The 22,837-nt window shown below is 41.1% G+C and overlaps 2 protein-coding genes across 2 annotated transcripts; both read left to right on the plus strand.

Moving 5' to 3' along the window:
* The first annotated feature begins 4,124 nt into the window (after window positions 1–4,124).
* LOC143124292 (toll-like receptor 4) lies at window positions 4,125–7,904 on the plus strand. The gene is made up of 3 exons (XM_076285719.1): window positions 4,125–4,248; window positions 4,327–4,493; window positions 4,617–7,904. Exons 1-3 carry the CDS (start codon window positions 4,126–4,128, stop codon window positions 6,814–6,816), a joined length of 2,490 nt encoding a protein of 829 aa, XP_076141834.1. The 5' UTR covers window position 4,125; the 3' UTR covers window positions 6,817–7,904.
* Window positions 7,905–17,849: 9,945 nt separating this feature from the next.
* Window positions 17,850–21,166, plus strand: LOC143124294 (toll-like receptor 4). Its single transcript, XM_076285721.1, has 3 exons — window positions 17,850–17,959; window positions 18,038–18,204; window positions 18,328–21,166. Exons 1-3 carry the CDS (start codon window positions 17,855–17,857, stop codon window positions 20,474–20,476), a joined length of 2,421 nt encoding a protein of 806 aa, XP_076141836.1. The 5' UTR covers window positions 17,850–17,854; the 3' UTR covers window positions 20,477–21,166.
* The last annotated feature ends 1,671 nt before the right edge of the window (window positions 21,167–22,837 follow it).

Raw genomic sequence — 22,837 nt, forward strand, 5'->3', positions numbered from 1 at the left:
TCTTGATCAGCATAGAGGTGTTGAGGGTCCAAGAGAGGTCCTCAGAGATGTGGACACCCAGAAACTTGAAGCTGGTGACACGCTCCACCTCAGTCCCATTGATGAGAATATGTGTGTGTGCTAGCTTTAGACTTCCTGAAGTCCACAATGAGCTCTTTGGTCTTCTTGGTGTTGAGAGCCAGGTTGTTGTCAGTTCACCACGATGTTAGGTGCTGGACCTCCTCCCGTATTGGCCGTCTCATCGTTGTTGCTGATGAGACCAATCACCATAGCGTGGTGGTAATGGTGTTAGAGCTATGTACAGGTGTGCAGTCGTAGTGAAGAGGGATTAAAGGAGAGGGCTCAGCACACATCCCTGTGGTACACCGTGTTCAGGGTGATGGTTGAGGAGGTGTGGTTATCTAACCTAACAGACTGAGGTCTGTTGGTTAGGAAGTCCAGAATCCAGTTACAGAAGGAGGTATTGATGCTCAGTTCACTGAGTCTGCTGATCAGTTTGGAGGGGATGATGGTGTTGAATTCAGAACTAAAGTCAATGAACAGCATTCTCACATAGGTGTTGCTATTGTCAAGGTGGGACAGGGCAGAGTGAAGTGCAGTAGAGATGCCATCCTCCGTGCTCCTGTTCTGACGGTATGCGAATTGGAAGGGGTCCAGTGATGGTGGTAAGCAGGTCTTGATGTGGGCCAGGACCATCCTCTTGAAGCACTTCATAATGATGGGGTTGAGTACAACTGGACAGAAGTCATTAAGACGTGTTGCCACGGAGTGTTTTGGCACCGCCACGATGGAGGTGGTTTTAAAGCATGCGGAGACAGCTGTCTGGGTTAGTGACAGAATAAATATGTCAATCCAAACCTTAGACAGCTGCACAGCACAGGCCCTGTCAATTTTCTCTCTTTTGAAATAGCATTTAAAAAAACATGAATAAAGGAGGGTTCACTAGTTCACATTCCGTAATTCCGTAGAAAAGCTGTGGCGCTAGTGCTCGGTTGATCGGCTATAGTAGGAGAGGAAAGATAAACTGATTGTTGGAGAAGGCGACACAGGTCTGCTTTCCTTGCGAAACGAGGGCAATCGATACTACATCCAACTCTGCTCTAATCAAAGATATGGTCCGCAGAGTAGCTCTCCTTTGTGCAAGTGGAGTGACGCCGATGCTGCAACTTCGCCAAATAGAGGCAGACTGCGAATAAATAACTTGTCTGATTGAAGGAGGCGTGGCAAATTCCGTCATGCTCCTCCCGAACTTCCGTTTGTAAACGCCATTTATATTATAGACTTATAATACTTGCTTCCTGTCACAAAAATATACTTAAAGAAATTCACTGTGCTATCGAAACACTCACTCTGCCATGACAGCTAGCACACACACTGGCTTCTTGTGCAAGGTTATCTTACATGTTGCCAGAGACTTTACAAAACTTATTAAAGACACAGTTAAAAACAAAACACAGTTAGAAGCACCTTCACTTTGGTGGCAACGGGAGAGTCAAGATGCACATTTTATTCTGCTGTGAGTTGGGCAGCTGTAGTGGTATGGGTTTTTTTTGTAATACAATCCGTCTTAGCACACATATATTCCTTTCAGACAGCTTCCTCTTGCATTGTCCTGTTGGATGTGGTTCGTTCGTCTTTCATCATGGTATACCAACATTACCATCGATACCGTGGCTTTCAAAACACCACTTGATGTCCTGGTCACAGATGTGCCAGCAAGACACGCACCAATAATTTGTCCTCATTTCAACTCTGTAGCATTTTATATACAGCTGCTTTTGCTCTGCTAGTGCAACCTTCACACTCTTTTCTTTACTGATCAGGTTGTGAAATCTGTAAATATTGGCCAAATCATTGTGGTGCTGTTGAATATTGAAAAGCAGAACTGCACTAAACACAGACAGACATGGTCTTAGCTTTAGCAAAGGGGGAGCATGAGAAAGGTGGAAGTATCAGACAGTAGGCCTATCAGAGCACCGCCTGGTATGACTCGACGGCCAGGGACGGGGATTGCAGATGACCATATGAAACTTGGCAGGTTTTTCCTTTGTGAGAGTTTTGGAACATGTAGGTGTCCAGATGATAACCCATTATAATGTTGATGATGGGGTTTTTTTCTTTAGAAAAAAAGTTTTTGACCTGGATTTTTTAAATTACTAATCCTGTTTATATATGTTGAACACCAGCAATATTGTCAGTGAATGTTAGGCTAGCAGTTCTTACAGACTTGCCAAAAAGTAACCGAACCTAAGCTACCGTTACACCCCTAATAGGATATCAAACATTACTTGACTTAATGGAAGAACAAACCACTCCCTTTCCAAATAGAGTTGCTTAAATGTGCTCTAAGCAATGTTGCACGGTTTCTAAGCTAAAACATTCTGTCTCTGTGGAAAGTCCAGGCTCCAAAAAAGGCAACAAAAACAACTTGATCCAACCTGAACCATAAAAAACAACAATCTCCAATGAGATGCGCGTTTAAGGGGAGAGGTTCAATTGCACGGGAGGGAGGGGGAGTATAGAGGTAGAATTGTCTCTAAAAGATTTGTACATACTTAAAAAGATAAATACCCCCAAATTCTCACACTGCCATCTACTTGTTATCCAGGGGAGGGTGTATTCGCCCGCGAATTTGGGGGTATTTGTTTGTGGACGCTGTGGGATAAGAATGTCTCAAAATTACATCATCCACAAATGCGATCCACAGATGCAGAATCCAATGCCTCCCACACACAAACATATTTATTTACAAACGTCAAAAATATATTTACAAATATACATATATTTGTACAAATTACTTTCTGTATTTGTATGTCACATTTGTATATTTGTATTTGTGTATTTATATATACACATCTATTTGTGCATGTCTTTTCGAGTACGTACAAATATTTTAAAGACAATTCTAACCCCATAAAGGAGTAACGAATTAGCTCTGTTTTGTTTGAACGTCAACAAAAGTGACGTGACCCAACATTGCTTAGAGCACCTTTAAACACTCCATCTTGAAAAGCAATTTTACCAATTGTAAAGACATAGATTAAAATCATAGATTTCAACTAAAATTCTGGACTTCTGATACAGAAAAAGATCTTCGCTGGTTCTACTTAAGCTGACCTCAGAATGGCTCTGTGATATTTAGTGGTTTTCATAACCATAGGTAAACAACAACAGATAAAGCCTGTGGTCATTCATCTCAGTTATGAGAACAGAAATGAGATGGATCTCTGCTGAGGGGGTCCTATTGCAACACTGCCCTCTTAAGTTGAAAAGGGGTAACACTCCACACAATGTGTAATGTGGCAGAAATTAGAAATTGTATCAACAGAATGGATATTTTGGCTGCAGCAGAACTAATATTTATTCATTGGGGGGTTGCTTTTTCATCCCTTCCCTTGGTCTTCTGCCTTTTTTTAAGTATATTTTTTTGGGCCTTTTTATGCCTTTATTGATAGAACACTGGAGAATGACAGGAAGTGAGTGGGAGAGAGAGCAGGGGTGGGATCCGGAAAGGACCAAGGGACGGGAATCGAACCCGGGTCGCCGGCATACAGTGCAGGTGCCGCAGCCAGTTGCGCCACAGCTGGGGCCGGTCTTATGCCTGTTTAATCTGTTCTGCAATCTTACACTGTTTGGCTCATAGAGCACCCTTGGTCAACAGCTGTTGTTTTAAATGGTCTCTATTGTACAAATAAACCTATATTGACTTGACATGATATGGAATAGCATCAAAACAAAGAGTGAGTAACAGAAAGCTCCCAATAGTAAGAAAGAATTTCTGAACATTATGTGATTTGTTCCCCCCCTGCTTGCTGTTCAGTTCAGTGAATGAAATTATAGTAATACATGCACACAATAGTGAGCTCTGTAACATACATATAACATGAGACATGTTTTTTTTTTTTTTTTTTTCCCAAACTGAACATTTAGAAATGAGGTAAAATAAGATTACGTCAGACTAGTGACAGTGTAACAGTTAAAAAGCGTATATTTACATTTCACTGACAGTTACAAGAGTCATAGTTCCTTTGTTCTCATGTCTGAGAAGTCACACAATCAGTGGCACGTGGTTTTTGTTCCTCATTGCTATTTCAGGAAAGCCTATGTCATGTATTGTCCAAACTAATGAAGGCTTTTATCAAAATGACGTCTCTACGAGTACACAGAATTACACTTCCAGTCATGTGGATGATTATTACTACTGTAAGGGCAGTCAAAATGAATGAGGATATGGAGGCATGCTTGGAGGTATAGTAATGTTTGCATAACATGCCTAATTCTGTGACAGCATATGTGTAGACTTTAAAAATGTTCTCTTGTTTTCAGGTCATCCCCAGTCTCCAATACTCATGCTTCAGGAGAAACCTGAGCTACATACCAACCAGTATCCCTCCCTCCACACAACATTTGGACTTCAGTTTTAATTACCTCACAACACTGCAGAGACACATGTTCCCGAGATTACCATTACTACAACATCTTGATCTCACAAGGTAAAAGGAGGGCTTCTTTGTTTTACTTCATTTCTTAGACATGATTATTTGAACTGACACTGTAAACACAATGTGAAGATTATGTGACACTGTCCTGTGTTTTTGTGTCTCTTTTTCGAACAGATGTCACATCCAACACATTGACAATGAGGCGTTCTTTAATATGAGGAATTTGTCTGTTTTGATTCTCACTGGAAATCCAGTGAAATATTTTGGAAGAAACAGCATTAATGTTTTGGAAAAAATATACACGCTTGTTCTAGTCGACATCGGTCTGCTCTCCATGGACAGTCTTAATTTACAGAATTTAACAAGCCTAAAGGAATTAAAAGTTGGAACAAACAGATTATTTTCTTTGGCCCTTCCAACGTATGCTGTTAGTTTCAAGGACTTCACATTACTGGACCTTCATACAAACAACATATCTGTCATCAGAGCTGTTCACACTTCTGTTTTGCGTCAGATGAGTAGCAATTTAACTTTAATACTGTCCGGAAACCCAATATCCTTCATAGAAACTGGAGCATGTAATGGCCTTTATCTCCAAGAGATCAATTTATTTGACACAACCTCATCCACAAGTACAAGAGAAGCTCTTGGGGGTCTTAGTGGTTTGAATGTGAAGAAGTTGAAAATAGGACATTTCTTGGAGACGGGAAGGATCCAAATAAATCCAGATTCTTTGGAAAACCTTTGTTTCATAAACTTCGAGGAGATATATTTTTATCAGTCCTTCTATTTCAATCTACCCAGTCGTATCCTTGGTTGCATGAGTAATTGTACAAAAATTGTTCTGAACCGCGTTGGCATAATTAACAGGGAACATTTTTATTTTCCAAACCTCAAAGAGATTGTTATTGTTAAAGGCAAAATGGCCAGACTACCAGATGTTCTACTGTCTCATCAACACAATTTAAAGAAACTGGTCATCAATGACAATATACATCCACCAGAATTTATAAGCTTTGCTGATTTGCCTAGTCTAGACTACATTGATTTAAGTAATAATAATTTGATAATGAATTGCTGTGATAATGAGTTTACTGACGTCCCTAAACTCAGGTATCTAAATCTGAGTGAGAATGCGAAGATTAGAATAAGACTCCGTGGACTTTCAAATCAACCATCTCTAGAAATATTGGATCTTCATGGCACAGAAGTAGAAGTTGAAAATGAATCAGCTGTTATGCAAGACCTTAAGAATTTAAAAACTCTCGACCTTTCCCACTCACAAATTACCTTCAAAAGCATAGTTATTTTTTATGGTTTGAGCAGTCTGAAAGAATTGAAAATTGCTGGGAACAGCTTTGCAAAAGGCATTTTTGGTCAATTATTTTTAAATCTCACAGCTCTGGAGCTCCTGGACATTACAAATTGTGCCATTGAAGACATACCCTTGACTTCATTCCAAGATCTACATCATTTAAAACATTTGATTCTTAGTGGGAACAAACTGACCACAATGGACTTTCTCACAGGTCCTAAACTAAAGTCTTTGCATGCAGATAATAACCACATAGCCGGCATCTCTCCAAACATACTTCAGAATCTCCCTGCAGATCTTTCGGTATTTGATTTGTCCTTCAATCCCATAGAATGTTCCTGTACTCAGACTGAATTTATTTCCTGGATCATTAATCATCAGTCAGTTTTAAAAGATCCTCATCTAATGTCATGCAAAGCCTCATCCATGAACTCCAGAGTGATTAACTTTGACCCCACACACTGTGTTCACATAAAGAGAGTGATAATAACCGTGTCCATATTAGCAGCTGTAATTGTACTCCTATTGTCTGCATTGCTGTATAAGTACCAGTTCTATATACTTTACTGCTTCATATTGCTAAGAGGCTACAGAATGTCTAGACAACAAGAATGTTCTTATGATGCCTTTGTGATCTACTCAAGCAAGGATGAAGCCTGGGTGTTGGATGAGCTTGTGGAAAACCTTGAGAAAGGACATCCTCCAATTCAGCTTTGCCTGCATGAGCGAGATTTCCAAGTAGGAAAGTCGATTACCTCCAATATAGTGGATGAAGGCATCATGGGTAGCCGGAAAGTCATTGTGGTGGTGTCTCAGCACTTCCTAGACAGCTCCTGGTGTCAGTTTGAGTTTGAACTGGCACAATCCTGGCTTGTGTTGAGGCGAAATGCCAGCATCATCATCATAATTCTGGAAGACGTTGAAGATAAGAAAATAAGGAGACTGTTTGGACTTTATAAGTATCTGAAAAAGAACACCTACCTCAAGTGGAAGGGAAACGCTCTAAGCAATATCCGGTTCTGGGCATGTCTCAGAAAAGCCATTATTTGTAAGAACTGAAATTTGTACTAACTTTTACACATGCTAGAGTCATATTAATCTTGCCGAACTATAGACCTTACATAGTTAAGAGAGAGGTCGATGATAGATGTGGATCTAAGGGTGTGATTGTGTTGATCTCTTTTTTAACTGAGTTATACTTCATTCAAGAGACTTCCAGAAATCTGCAAAAAAACACAAGCATAACCTACGACACAAATCCAAACTCCACATTTCAGTCCATAATACAGGAATGCTTCTGCTAACTAACAGAAACGGCATGTTTTTAATACCCAAATAACTCATTTAATTTTAAACCTTGAAGAGGATGTAAAACAACTTTATACTCAACTCCATACCCAACAAACAACTTTATACTCAACTCCATACCCAACAAACATACCCAACAAACAACTTTATACTCAACTCCATACCCAACAAACATACCGAAGGTTTACTTGTCTCAAGTATCATCTCTTTTTGTTGAGTGTTGAGATGTTCTACTCAAGCCCTTTTTCGTCTTTTAAATCACACTTCTTGTTTGCATGAAAATTATTTGCATGAGGTTTGGAATTATGGCAGGATCAATTACATGATGACTCTAATTAGACAAAGGTCAACTATTGCCTTTAAAAATGTGCATTCCATCTTTGTTGTAACAGAAGTTGTTTTTAAAAAAAAAAAAACGTATCAACTACTTCACTTGAATAATAAACAGTACGTATCTACTCAAGTTATGCTGACTTTAAAATTGCCACATTTAGTCCTTTTGGTAATTGACCAATGGCAAATACTATAATTTAGCAGCACCCTGAGATGGAGTTCTGCTGAAGGTCCTGTCATAGTGCAACACCACACAAATACACACGTAAATAAAGATGAGAATTATTTTAGAAAGAATTTACATGGATGAATAGATTTAAAACAGAGTTTGAGTGACAGCGGAAGACAGTTCCCAATAAACAGCAGCTTGAAATTGTGATCATAGACAAGTTTCGACAAGTGTTGTTTGTTCCCCATTCTACTGCACTAAAGGAAGTTTGACATCAAGGAAGATTGACGTCACATGATCTTTGATTCCATTTAGAAAAGGCTCACATATCTTTGCTTGAAATGATCAACATGTTCTGCTCAGTTTAAAGTAGTTTGATAGTTCAGTATCAATAGATTGATTGATCATGTATTATTCAATTTGATTTTAAAATGTACTTAGAGTATGATTATTGGATCATATACACTTTTTCATAGTCATAACATACCAAACAGGTGATGTATTTAGCACATGATTCTTATATTGCCAGATTCCAGAAAATCTCACACAAAATATATTTTATACTGGCATACATGAATACAAAAACGTGAAAACTATCATGAGACGAAAATAGTTTATCCTCGATAAATATGCAAGTATTATTAAATCATACTTTCACAGATATGTCCAGGAAAAAAACGAGATATAGCATGTTTAGATGCTAATGAAATTGAAAAAAAAAGTTTAAAAGTAAACATAGTAAAATTAAACTGAAAATATCCTAGACCCAAAAGCGCTAAGCATGCTTTCATATCTTCATATCATTCAATTTGACTGCCCACACAGTAGCAAAAATCATGCACATATAAAAACGGATATTTAGGCCTATCCGACCTGATTTCAAGCTTAGTGCATTAGCCGACAGTGTGTAGAGACAGTTCTGAAACTGTCATAATCAAACACACTGGTGTGCTTGAGTGAGAGCCAGGCTTCTTTGGTGTTAGTACTATTTATGATGATTTACACAGGGGCCATATTTTGTAAAGGTCTGCCAGGGAAATGTGTTGTTATTGAAAATTGTTTTTATGAATGGCGTGCTTTCTCACAAAAGCATAGATTCACTGTGCTCAACTAGCTGGCTACGATTAAGCATTCACCTTCACCAACCTATGAGCCTAGCCAGTCACGTCAGTGGCGCGCTGAGGCCCTTCTCATCTGCTGATACAGCAACAGGAGAGTCGTCCACTGCTATCCTGCTCCTCATCGCCTTGATCAAGAGACATGTTCCCCCTGTCCACCCCCTAATAACACCCCTGTCCAATGAAGTCACATTTCAACAGCTCTCTTGAAAGTCAGTTTTTAAAAAAACTAGATGTACCGCAGAGCGGTACAAAATATGACCGCCGCCCAGTCCAGCACATTTTTTCCACAAAAATAAGTCACACGTATCAAATTGTGTTAATTTCCTACTTTGTTCCTTTTTTGTGGGCTTGTAATTGAGTGTGTGCAGAGTGTGTGGTTGTTTTTGTGTATATGTGTTTTGTGTGTGTTTTGTGTGTGTGTGTGCTTGTGTTTGTGTATGTAGGTGTGTTTGTATGGGTGCATGTGTGTGTGTGTGTTTATGTGTTTGTGTGCGTGTGCGTGTTTGTGCGTGTCGTGTGTGTCACATGTATGTATGTGTGTGTGCATGTGTAGTGTGTGTGTGTGTTCACGTGTCTTTGTGTGTGTGTGTGTTGTTATGTGTGTGAGCATGTGTGTGTGTCTTTATGTATGTGTACATAAATAAAGCAAATCAGGGAACCACCTACTCTTTGCGATAAGTAGTAGTAATAATGAAATGGGTTAACATGACCCCTGGAGGCAAACATACGCAAAAAATTGGTCATCCTAGGCCCTACGGTTCTCAAGATATTCACAGAAAACTCTGTTGGTGTACGGTCACTAAATGTACACATAAATGAATTTATTGTATGGCCCCCCATGAACGAAAGTCCACGAAACTTGGCATGCATTCAGAGAGTGTCAAAAACGATCCTACACTTTCAATTTCGTGCAGTTTTGACCATGTCCAGTCCAGCGGGGGGGTTACAGATCAACAGAAAAACAATGGTTCCATGCTATCCTTATGGGGCTACATGCCCACCAAGTTTCGTGCACCCCGGTCTTTCAGTGTCCCGGGAATCCTTGACAGAAAATTGGCCATGCGAAAAAAAAAGAAAAAAAATCCTGCTTTGCTGCGTGCCGGTCATAATAATTGAACATCACCTTATTTCTCTCTATTGGAATAAATATGGTTGTAGCTTGCATTAATATGTTATTCATTATTATATTACTATATTATGGGTTGTTTCATTCACTGAAGTCTTCTCACTTATCCATTGGATGAAGAATGTGCCTTATACTTTACACTCTTAATACTCGGCATTTGTGACCTGAATTCTCTGCCTGCTACAATGGCGGCGCTCAGGGAGCAGTGAGGGGTTAGGTGCCTTGCTCAAGGGCACTTCAGCCGTGGCCCACTGGTTAGCCCTCTGGACTTGTAACCGGAGGGTTGCGGGTTCGAGCCCCGACCAGTGGGCCGCAGCTGAAGTGCCCTTGAGCAAGGCACCTAACCCCTCACTGCTCCCCGAGCGCCGCCATTGTAGCAGGCAGCTCACTGCGCCAGGATTAGTGTGTGCTTCACCTCACTGTGTGTTCACTGTGTGCTGTTTGTCTTTCACTAATTCACCGATTGGGTTAAATGCAGAGACCAAATTTCCCTCACGGGATCAAAAAAGTATATATACTTATACTTATACTTAATTAACCTGTGCTTGCATGTTCAGATGTCATGTAGCCCAAGGCAAAGTTGATCTGTGCATGCTTTGACCAACGTTTGATTTTTAGATATTGAAAGCAGATTAATTATTTATGAGGTGCTGTTACATCAGACTATCAATCACTCCAAAGTTGGACATCATGTATCAAGAGCCAAGAAGTCAAGAGTCCGATAAGTATGTGATATTACATATTGTTACGTAGGTTGTTACACTGTACTTCATTATGTAGATACACTGGAATAAGGACCCCTTAAAATAAAGTGTTACCATATATATATCAGGGTTGTGCACAATTCGAAATGCAATTCTGTTTCCTGTTTGCTACCTCAAGTAAAATTAAAGAATTGAATTGGAATTTAAGAGCCAGTTTCAATTAAATTCTGGAATTGGTAATGCTTTAGAATAGCATGTGCTTATTAGGTATTAACAGTGCCTAATAAGCAGTTAACAATTCATTACTAACAGTTAGTTAACTGTTGTTATCTGTAACATGAACTAACTGTTAACATGCAGCCTGTAAGTGTTAATAAGCAGCCTTTTAAGTTATTACAAGCATATGTGTTAACAGTTGTAAGTGTTAACAAGCAGCTTGTTAATGCTTGTTAATAGTGTATAAGACAAAGAGGTGGATAACTAATACGCTTATAAGAACTTTCTTACCTATTTGTAGTAAATTTTGCAGCCTGCGCCAGTAACAGGGCACTCTATGACGCAGGAGACCAGGGTTCGATTCCTGCTTGCTGCAGCAATTTTGAAGGGGCATTTCTCACAGCTAAATCAAGCTAAGATATAGAGATAGAAGGTCAAGCTTGTGGAGCTTTAGGCTACATGGTCCTCGCTTTAAATTGGGGGGCTGCAAAATTTACTACAAATAGGTAAGAAAGGTCTTATAAGCGTATTAGTTATCCACCTCTTTGTTTTATTAACAAGCATTAACAAGCTGCTTGTTAACACTTACAACTGTTAACAAATATGCTTGTAAGTAACTTAAAAGGCTGCTTATTAACACTTACAAGCTGCATGTTAACAGTTAGTTCATGTTATTAAAGGATAACAACAGTTAACTAACTGTTAGTAATGAATTGTTAACTGCTTATTAGGCACTGTTAATACCTAATAAGCACATGTTATTATCTTAAAGCGTTACCCTGGAATTTTGCACAAGCCTGATATATTATACTTTGATTGACCAGAGCTACACCACTGTTGAAAAGCATGTCAGCTTTCCAGTAAGGAACAAAAACCCTGTGCCACCTCAGAACTTTTCAGATTTGGGAACTATTACTTTTGTCGGTCAAGCATAAAAATTTTAACATGATGTCATCTTATTTCACCCTGTTGCCTCAATGTGATTCAGTTTCGGGACATGTAATGGCATGTCAGTATTGTACTGTGATTAGTGTTGAATTATAAAAGCACTATTTAATATGCTGCCAAAAAGTGGTTTGGTGCATTGTATTGTAATAATAGAATAAACTGTACAACTGCCCTTAGCAAATGTTTAACTTCAAGCTAAGATTTGTGATAATTGTGGAGGTGGCAAACTGTTTTTCCAGTGGAGGAAGAACAAAGCACATGTGTCAATATATGTCAGATGTCATGTAGCCCAAGGCAAAGTTGATCTGTGCATGCTTTTTCAATTCAATTCAATTCAATTCAAAGCACTTTATTTGTCCCCAAGGGGCAATTTAAAAGGGTGCATTACAGTAGCTTATTCAATGATTCAAGGGACAAGGGACACAATCAACAACATAACCAGCACGCATACTATACGATTAACCAGCACACATATTTCACAGCCACACTGGACAATCACACAATACACACCACAAAACATCATTCATCACAAAGTAGTAGTTATAATTTGTTTTAAACGTTCTTAAAGTGCTTCCTTAGTGCTTCAATCAAAAAAAGTGCATATAGAGGCTATTACAATCATGTGAGTCAGTTCTCATTCATAAGCTGGACAGCCCTCGGGATGTTTGGACGTTTGACTAACGTTGGATTTTTAGATATTGAAAGCAGATTAATTATTTACGAGGTGCTGTTACATTACAATATCAATCAGTCCAAATTTGGACATCATGTATCAAGAAGTCAAGAGTCCCACAAGTATGTGATATTACATATTGTTACGTAGGTTGTTACACTGTACTTCATTATGTAGATACACTGAAATAAGGACCCCTTAAAATAAAGTGTTACCATATATACAGTATATCAGGGTTGTGCACAATTCGAATTGCAATTCTGCTTCCTGTTTGCTACCTCAATTGAAATGCAAGTAAAATTAAAGAATTGAATTGGAATTTAAGAGGCACTTTCAATTAAATTCTGGAATTTTGCACAAGCCTGATATATATATATATATATATATATATATATATATATATATATATATATATATATATATATATATACAGCGGGGAAAATAAGTATTGAACACGTCAACATTTTTTTCAGTAAGTATACTTCCAATGAGGCTATTTGCATGAAATTTTCACCAGACATTAGGATTAACTAAGATAATCCACCCATATAAACAAATCCAAACATTAAAGTCCGTAGGTAGAGTTATGTGTAATAAAGTGGAATGACACAGGAAAAAAGTATTGAACACGGCTGCTGAAATTTCTTAAATACTTTGGGGAAAATCCTTTATTCGTAATGACAGCTTCAAGGCATTTCCTGTATGACGAAACAAATCAGTTACAGTATTCTGGTGTGATTTTGGCCCATTCTTTTAAACTGATAGTCCTTTAATATTGAATATTCCAGGGGTTCCTCTTGTGAATCCTGATCTTTAGTCAACTTCCAAAACTGTTCAATTGGATTAAAGTCAGGGCCTTGATTTCCTTTCTCTGAAACCAATTGAGAGTTTTCTTTGCTGAATGGTTTGGATCATTGTCCCGCTGGAAGGTCTAGCCATGTCTCATCCTCATTGTCCTGGTGGATGGCAAGATTCTCCCGGAACAAAATGACTCTATTCATCATTCCTTCAACTGTATGAAGTCTGCCAGTACCATAAGATGATAAACAGCCCACACCATGATGCCACCACCTCCAAACCTCACTGGTGGTAGGGTATTTTTAGGGTGATGCACAGTGCCATTTCTCCTCCAAATATGGTGTGTAGTATGACATCCGAAAAAGTTCAATTTTGCTCTCGCCTGACCAGAATACATTCTCTCAGTATTTCATAGGATTGTCCAAATGTTGTGTAGCAAACTTTCAACAAGCTTTGACATGTTTTTCTTCAGCAATAGAGTCATGCGGGATGAGCGTGCATAGAAGCCATGGCGGTGGAGTACATTACCTATGATTTTCTCTGTAACAATTGTACCAAGTCTTTCTGGAGCTTTCTCTGAGTGGTCCTTGGCTCTTGGGCTACTCTTCTGACTATCCTTCTGACTTCCTGGTCAGAAATCTTGCAAGGAGATCCTGTGCATGGCCAGTTGATGATGCAGTAATGTTCCTTCCACTTGCAGATAATGGCTCCAATACTGCTTGCTGGATGCTTCTGAAGTTTTGATGTGCATCTGTAACCAGTTCCATTGATATGTTTTGCAACAATAAGGTTGCAAAGGTCTTGGGAGAGCTCTTTGCTTTTACCCATCATGAAATGTTTCTTGTGTGACACGGTAAAAAAAAAACTTTTTATAGCCCACCAGTATGTACTAACCCAGATTATATCAATTTGACATTGACGTGTTCAATACTTATTTTCCCCGCTGTATATATATATATATATATATATTATACTTTGATTGACTATACCACTACACAGAGCTACACCACTGTTGAAAAGGCATGTCAGCTTTCCTGAAAACCAGTAAGGAACAAAAACCCTGTGCCACCTCAGAACTTTTCAGATTTGGGAACTATTACTTTTGTCGGTCAAGCATAAAAATTTTAACATGATGTCATCTTATTTCACCCTGTTGCCTCAATGTAATTCAGTTTGTATGTCAGCATTGTACTGTGATTAGTGTTGAATTATAAACCTCTAAATACTATATTAAAAGCACTATTTAATATGCTGCCAAAAATGGTTTGGTGCATTAAAGTATTGTAATAATAGAATAAACTGTACAACTGCCCTTAGCAAATGTTTAACTTCAAGCAAAGATTTGTCATAATTGTGGAGGTGGCAAACTTTTTTCCAGTGGAGTAAGGAACAGAGCCTACACCTACAGTTTACTGGGAAACCTTTCGTCTTGTTCCATGTTTAATCTGCCTAACTAACAGTTTGAAAATGCTATTAAAAAGCTGTGTAGTGTACAGTGTTATTATTTTCTGACCGCAAGAGGGCAGCGTTGTACCAAGACAGAACTCTCAGCAGAGCTCTATCTCAGGATGGTCCCAGAATTGAGGTGAATGAGCACTGGCCTAGTTGATCTGTTGTCTGTAGGCATAAATGCCACCTGTTTTGAAACCATTCCATTTTCAGAGGCAGATTAGTGAAAGTTCTAAATATTTCCGTAGCCATTCCGAAGTCAGCATAACTTGAACCAGCTAAAAGGATCTTGTTATTAGAAAGTCAGAATTGTCGTCGGAATCTACATGGTTTTAAACTCAAAGATGTCCTTCTCTGTCAGTTCGGCATCCTGTGTCTTTCTCACTGCAAAGCTCAATAGTCTATGATTCTCCTCTAATTCACCAAGGTAATACAGTTGAAACAAAAGTATGTGTGAATGGAGTAGTGTGTGTGCGTGTGTGTGTGTATGTGCGTGCGTGTATGGTGTATGTCTGTGTGTGTGTGTGTGCGTGCGTGCGCGTGTGTATGTCTGTGTGTGTGTGTGTGTGTGTGCGTGCGTGTGTGTGTGTATGTCTCTGTGTGTGTGTGTGTATGAGAATGAGGGTGTGCTGAGGAGAGACTTGCAGTCCAAAGAGGAGAATATTAGCATGCTGGAGAGGACAGGCTGGCTGTGAAATTACTCTTATGAACTAGAGCGCTCTCTTTCCCCTATGCTCTCTAGTTTCCCATACTTTCTGTCAGTTCCTGTTTTCACCTCCAAACATGCAGACCCACCACACCTTGAAACAAACACACACACACAGAGAGAGAGAGAAAGAGAGAGGGGGGGACTCAAACACACCCTGTATTTTCCAGCATTGTTAGATATGAAATATAATATAAATATAATACAAGTGTAATATATGTTTTAACAATATAAGATATAAAAAGCCTCTTTTTACCCCCCCCCCCAAAAAAAAAAAAAAAAAACCCAGGGTAACACTAGTTTCCGGAACCCAAACATAAAGGCTCACTACACACTGAAACACACACACACACACACTAATCACTTCATTGACCATTTTTGTTCTGTAAGGTCTGTTACACACATTTCCTCTGCTATGATAGCCTATCTCTGTCCTGATGCATTCAATGCCAATCATCAATCTATCTTAGGGAGCCCAGTTGAGAGATCCCACAAAGGTTCAGGTAACAGTCTCATACATTCACCTCTAAAATGAAAAACAATCAATTGTTTCCCATTGATTTCTGGGGTGAAAGGCTCAAGTGCATATTTAAGGCATTTACAGGAGAGGGCTCATGTGGTTCCATGAAAACTGGACACAACTAAAATCACTGGAATGTAGGCTAGAATTGTGGCAGGGGGAGTTGAAGATCGTGATTATTGAGTAGGCATAGTTAAGGTTGGTGAACCTTAACCTTAATAGGCATTTCTACACCTCTAAATTGGGGGTGCTTTTTGAGGACAGTGACTACACGGTCCTTGTGACATTGTAGGCCTTACTTCCTCTGTGTTTCTCTGGTGCATACTGGGAGTGAGAGAAAAGACCGGTACAGCACATCAGGTGTTCCATTATACAAAGTTAATGTACGAGGCCGAGGCCTCCGCCGAGAACCGCTTCCGCAAGGAAACAAGCGGTTTCGTTTAAAAAGAAGTTGACTTTTGTTGTACAACTTTCTTTGGCCCTAACAGTGATAGCGGTGGAAGAGTTGTGAAGCCTGCTTCCAGGCTCAACCGTTGTCCTACTATGGTTGTTATACTGTCGTTACCATTCATAAGCATTGATATGGAATGATGATTAAACTTTTTCTCTACTTCATAGGTAGATATTCGTTATTCAGAATTAATAGCCACCCACCAGCCAATCAGAAAAGAGTATTTCTTCTCTCTTGCTGGATATCTCTACATGTTCCAAAACTCACACGAAGAAGAAATCTGGCAAGTTTCACAAGGTCATCTGCAATCCCTGTCCCTGCCTGTCCTGCCCAGTCATATTCTCAGGCGTTTCTACTTCCTCTTTTCTCACGCTCCCATTCTTTAGACAGGGTCTCTGTGTTTCGGTTGAGAAGAGTTCTGATTTTAAATAATAGGCTTTATACAACAATTGGGTTCTATGGAACTATTTATTTGTTTCTTGGCCGAGAGATGACTTTGCACAGCTAATAATAAATCATTCCGCGACCGCGATACAATTCGACAACAAAAGTCGGCTTCTTTTTAAACGGAACCGCTTGTTTCCTTGCAATATAGCATGTGTGAGTGGGCTTGGTAATGGATATTCCCATGGGTGTTGTTCGGCCTCCATTACCAATCCCACTCTCACTCATGCTATATTGCTTAATTAACCAATGTGTAAGGCACATCTGGCGTAGAACTGCAGCAACATGCTATGCAGGTGCTGGCGTGAGGCTGACAACACAGACCAGTCAGTGTGAATTGACAGGCTCCAGTAGCCCATATTGAGCACACTTGACATTAAGTATATATACTCTTTTGATCCCGTGAGGGAAATTAGAGACTAATTTCATTAATTTCAATCATTAGAGACTGAGACAAGACGTGACACACACTGAGCACCAGTCACGTGCGTTAAGTTGAAAGCACAGATCAGGGTACCAATGCAGGCTACAAATGTGGGCAAAGGTATCGCACAAAGCCCTGCTGGTGTCACGGGGTAGAATAAGTAAGGGAAAAATGGGGGAGGGAACCAAAACAGGGAAACCTGGGTTTACACGGGGACTAAGTCTGGATGCACTTTATTTACAAAGTGGGTTCAGGTGTGTAGCGGGAGATAAACGGGTTGGTGATTGGTGCACGGGGTGTATGCTTGGACTTTTAAGCCTCCAGTTGCAGTCGAGAGGATGTCGTTGGGGGAACGCAAAGGATAGCCGAGCTGCCACAGAAGCGTGGCTGGACTGCAGACAGGCCTGTCGTGAGTGGAATCTGCAAGAATCTGCAACATACATATAACATGAGACATGTTTTTTTTTTTTTAGTTTTCCCAAACTGAACATTTAGAAATGAGGTAAAATAAGATTACGCAGACTAGTGACAGTGTAACAGTTAAAAAGCGTATATTTACATTTCACTGACAGTTACAAGAGTCATAGTTCCTTTGTTCTCATGTCTGAGAAGTCACACAATCAGTGGCACGTGGTTTTTGTTCCTCATTGCTATTTCAGGAAAGCCTATGTCATGTATTGTCCAAACAAATGAAGGCTTTTATCAAAATGACGTCTCTACGAGTACACAGAATTACACTTCCAGTCATGTGGATGATTATTACTACTGTAAGGGCAGTCAAAATGAATGAGGATATGGAGGCATGCTTGGAGGTATAGTAATGTTTGCATAACATGCCTAATTCTGTGACAGCATATGTGTAGACTTTAAAAATGTTCTCTTGTTTTCAGGTCATCCCCAGTCTCCAATACTCATGCTTCAGGAGAAACCTGAGCTACATACCAACCAGTATCCCTCCCTCCACACAACATTTGGACTTCAGTTTTAATTACCTCACAACACTGCAGAGACACATGTTCCCGAGATTGCCATTTTTACAACATCTTGATCTCACAAGGTAAAAGGAGGGCTTCTTTGTTTTACTTCATTTCTTAGATATGATTATTTGAACTGACACTGTAAACACAATGTGAAGATTATGTGACACTGTCCTGTGTTTTTGTGTCTCTTTTTCGAACAGATGTCACATCCAACACATTGACAATGAGGCGTTCTTTAATATGAGGAATTTGTCTGTTTTGATTCTCACTGGAAATCCAGTGAAATATTTTGGAAGAAACAGCATTAATGTTTTGGAAAAAATATACACGCTTGTTCTAGTCGACATCGGTCTGCTCTCCATGTACAGTCTTAATTTACAGAATTTAACAAGCCTAAAGGAATTAAAAGTTGGAACAAACAGATTATTTTCTTTGGCCCTTCCAACGTATGCTGTTAGTTTCAAGGACTTCACATTACTGGACCTTCATACAAACAACATATCTGTCATCAGAGCTGTTCACACTTCTGTTTTGCGTCAGATGAGTAGCAATTTAACTTTAATATTGTCCGGAAACCCAATATCCTTCATAGAAACTGGAGCATGTAATGGCCTTTATCTCCGAGATATCAATTTATTTGACACAACCTCATCCACAAGTACAAGAGAAGCTCTTGGGGGTCTTAGTGGTTTGAATGTGAAGAAGTTGAAAATAGGACATTTCTTGGAGACGGGAAGGATCCAAATAAATCCAGATTCTTTGGAAAACCTTTGTTTCATAAACTTCGAGGAGATATATTTTCATCAGTCCTTCTATTTCAATCTACCCAGTCGTATCCTTGGTTGCATGAGTAATTCTACAAAAATTGTTCTGAACCGCATTGGCATAATTAACAAGGAACATTTTTATTTTCCAAACCTCAAAGAGATTGTTATTGTTAAAGGTAAAATGGCCATACTACCAGATGTTCTACTGTCTCATCAACACAATTTAAAGAAACTGGTCATCAATGACAATATACATCCACCAGAATTTATAAGCTTTGCTAATTTGCCTAGTCTAGACTACATTGATCTAAGTAATAATAATTTGATAATGAATTGCTGTGATGATGAATTTTTTGATGTCCCTAAACTCAGGTATCTAAATCTTGAGAGTGAGAATGCGAAGATTAAAATTAGCCTCCTTGGACTTTCAAATCAAGCATCTCTAGAAATATTGGATCTTCATGGCACAGAAGTAGAAGTTGAAAATGAATCAGCTGTTATGCAAGACCTTAAGAATTTAAAAACTCTCGACCTTTCCCACTCACAAATTACCTTCAAAAGCATAGTTATTTTTTATGGTTTGAGCAGTCTGAAAGAATTGAAAATTGCTGGCAACAGCTTTGCAAAAGGCATTTTTGGTCAATTATTTTTAAATCTCACAGCTTTAGAGCTCCTGGACATTACAAATTGTGCCATTGAAGACATACCCAAGACTTCATTCCAGGATCTACATCATTTAAAACATTTGATTCTTAGTGGGAACAAACTGACCACAATGGACTTTCTCACAGGTCCTAGTTTATCGAAACTAAAGTCTTTGCATGCAGATAATAACCACATAGCCGGCATCTCTCCAAACGTTCTTCAGAATCTCCCTGCAGATCTTTCGGTATTTGATTTGTCCTTCAATCCCATAGAATGTTCCTGTACTCAGACTGAATTTATTTCCTGGATCATTAATCATCAGTCAGTTCTAAAAGATCCTCATCTAATGTCATGCAAAGCCTCATCCATGAACTCCAGAGTGATTAACTTTGACCCCACACACTGTGTTCACATAAAGAGAGTGATAATAACCGTGTCCATATTAGCTGCTGTAATTGTACTCCTATTGTCTGCATTGCTGTATAAGTACCAGTTCTATATACATTACTGCTTCATATTGCTAAGAGGCTACAGAATGTCTAAACAAAAAGAATGCTCCTATGATGCCTTTGTGATCTACTCAAGCAAGGATGAAACCTGGGTGTTGGATGAGCTTGTGGAAAACCTTGAGAAAGGACATCCTCCAATTCAGCTTTGCCTGCATGAGCGAGATTTCCAAGCAGGAAAGTCGATTACCTCCAATATAGTGGATGAAGGCATCATGGGTAGCCGGAAAGTCATTGTGGTGGTGTCTCAGCACTTCCTAGACAGCTCCTGGTGTCAGTTTGAGTTTGAACTGGCACAATCCTGGCTTGTCTTCAGGCGAAATGCCAGCATCATCATCATCATCTTGGAAGATGTGGAAGATAAGAAAATAAGGAGACTGTTTGGACTTCATAAGTATCTGAAAAATAACACCTACCTCAAGTGGAAGTGAAACGTTCTAAGCAATATCCGGTTCTGGGCTCGTCTCAGAAAAGCCATTATTGCTAGGAACTGAAACTTTTACACATGCTAAACATATTAATCTTGCCGAACTATAGAACTTACATAGTTCAGAGAGAGGATGATGATAGATGTGGATCTAAGGGTGTGATTGTGTTGATCTCTTTTTGAACTGATTTATACTTCATTCAAGAGACTTCCAGAAATCTGCAAAAAACACCTGCTATCTAAAATGATGCCTCTTTTCACTGTTTGTTTTTTATTTGATTATTTGTTACCCTCACTGAAAAAAAGGTCTCTTTGGGTTTGTTGAAATTGCATGAATTTATTGAAAGAACCTCACATGATTTATTAGTGGTCCTTCTGAAATTAAAAAAAATCATGTGAGCCTAAGCTATTCCTTGAGAATGTCAAATTCACATAATTTTGTCATGTTGGATGGTAAGAACTACGTGACGTGACCACGCCGGTAGCTCGTGCACCTAACCTGAGTCTAAGCGGGAAGGAGGAATCAACTGGCTTTCCACACAATTGCTTGCTCTGAAGACATTACGAGCGGCATGCAAGATCTACAATGTGAGGTAAATATTAATTGATTTTTAATCTTCGGTGTCAGGATTGGCGGATAGGACCCAAGCGCAAGACTCCAATAGGCAGAATTACAGACAAAAACAGGGTTTATTTTAGCACGAACTTAACAATTAGACTTACTTACATATAAACATACTGTATGGGCTTTGACAAGACAAACAGAGAGACGATCCGACAGGGAACAAAGAAACAGGAGGGTACAAATACACATACCAATTAACAGAAAGACAGAGGACTGGACGAAACCAACGAGACAATAACAGGGAACAGGTGAGGAGGCAGAAATGGAGGGAAAACAAACGAGACAGGAAGCATGACCAAATAAGGAGATGGGGCGGAGACAAAGACAGGTGACAGGCAGGTAACACAAAGCACAAGGGAAACAGGCAAAAACAAACACAGGACACAAAATGGCCACCAGAGTGGCACAAACGTATCAGTCCGGGCCAGATCCTGACAGTACCCCCCCCTCAACGGACGCCTCCCGGCGTCCCCAGAAAAGTCCAACCAGGGCGGGCGGAGGGGGCCTGGACGGAGGGACTGGTCCGACAGACCGTAAACACGGGGCAGACTCGGACGGGGCAGGGGCAGACTCGGACGGGGCAGGGGCAGACTCGGAGGGCTTGGGCAGGGAACAAGCAGACGGGACAGACACAGACTCAGGCAGGACAGACACAGACTCAGGCAGGACAGACTCAGGCAGGACAGACTCAGGCAGGACAGACTCAGGCAGGACAGACTCAGGCAGGACAGACTCAGGGGCAGGAGACGGGACAGGAACAAAGACAGTGACAGGAACAGTGACTGGGATGGTGACTGGGACAGTAACAGGGACGGTGACTGGAATGGTGACTAGGATGGTGACTGGGACAGACACAGACAGAGACAGAGACAGAGACGGGCACGGTGACGGGAACAGAGACGGGAACCGAGACAGGGACGGTGACTGGGACGGTGACTGGGACGGTGACTGGGACGGTGACTGGGACGGTGACGGTGACGGGGATGGTGACGGGCACAAAGACAGGCACAGCGATGGGGACAGGGACAGAGAAGGGCTCGGGAAGAGGCGGGACCGGCTCGGGCAGAGGCGGGGCCGGAGAGTCAGAGGGAGGCGGAACCGACTCGGGCAGAGGCGGGGCCGGAAAGTCAGAGGGAGGCGGGTCCGGCTCGGGCAGAAGCGGGGCTGGACAGACAGGCAGAGGCTGGGTTGCCGGCATGGCGTCGGGGGACGCGGCTGCCGGCGTGGCGTCGGGAGACGCGGCTGCAGGCGTGGCGTCGGACGACTGGGCTGCAGGCGTGGCGTCGGGAGACGCGGCTGCAGGCGTGGCGTCGGGCGACTGGGCTGCAGGCGTGGCTGCAGGCGTGGCGTCGGGCGACTGGGCTGCAGGCGTGGCGTCGGGCGACTGGGCTGCAGGCGTGGCGTCGGGCGACTGGGCTGCAGGCGTGGCGTCGGGCGACTGGGCTGCAGGCGTGGCCTCGGGAGACGTGGCTGCAGGCGTGGCCTCGGGAGACGTGGCTGCAGGCGTGGCCTCGGGAGACGTGGCTGCAGGCGTGGCCTCGGGAGACGTGGCTGCAGGCGTGGCCTCGGGAGACTCGGCTGCGGGCACAGGAGCGGACTCGGCTGCGGGCACAGGAGCGGGCGCCTCTGGGCTGGGCACAGGAGCGGGCGCCTCTGGGCTGGGCACAGGAGCGGGCGCCTCTGGGCTGGGCACAGGAGCGGGCGCCTCTGGGCTGGGCACAGGAGGCATGGTGTCGGATG

This window comes from Alosa pseudoharengus, unplaced genomic scaffold (genome assembly GCF_046254945.1).
Source record: "Alosa pseudoharengus isolate Yale_2024_CS ecotype anadromous, Long Island Sound unplaced genomic scaffold, YU_APseudo_1.1 YU_APseudo_1.1_scf_15, whole genome shotgun sequence".
NCBI classification, from domain to species: Eukaryota; Metazoa; Chordata; class Actinopteri; order Clupeiformes; family Clupeidae; genus Alosa; species Alosa pseudoharengus.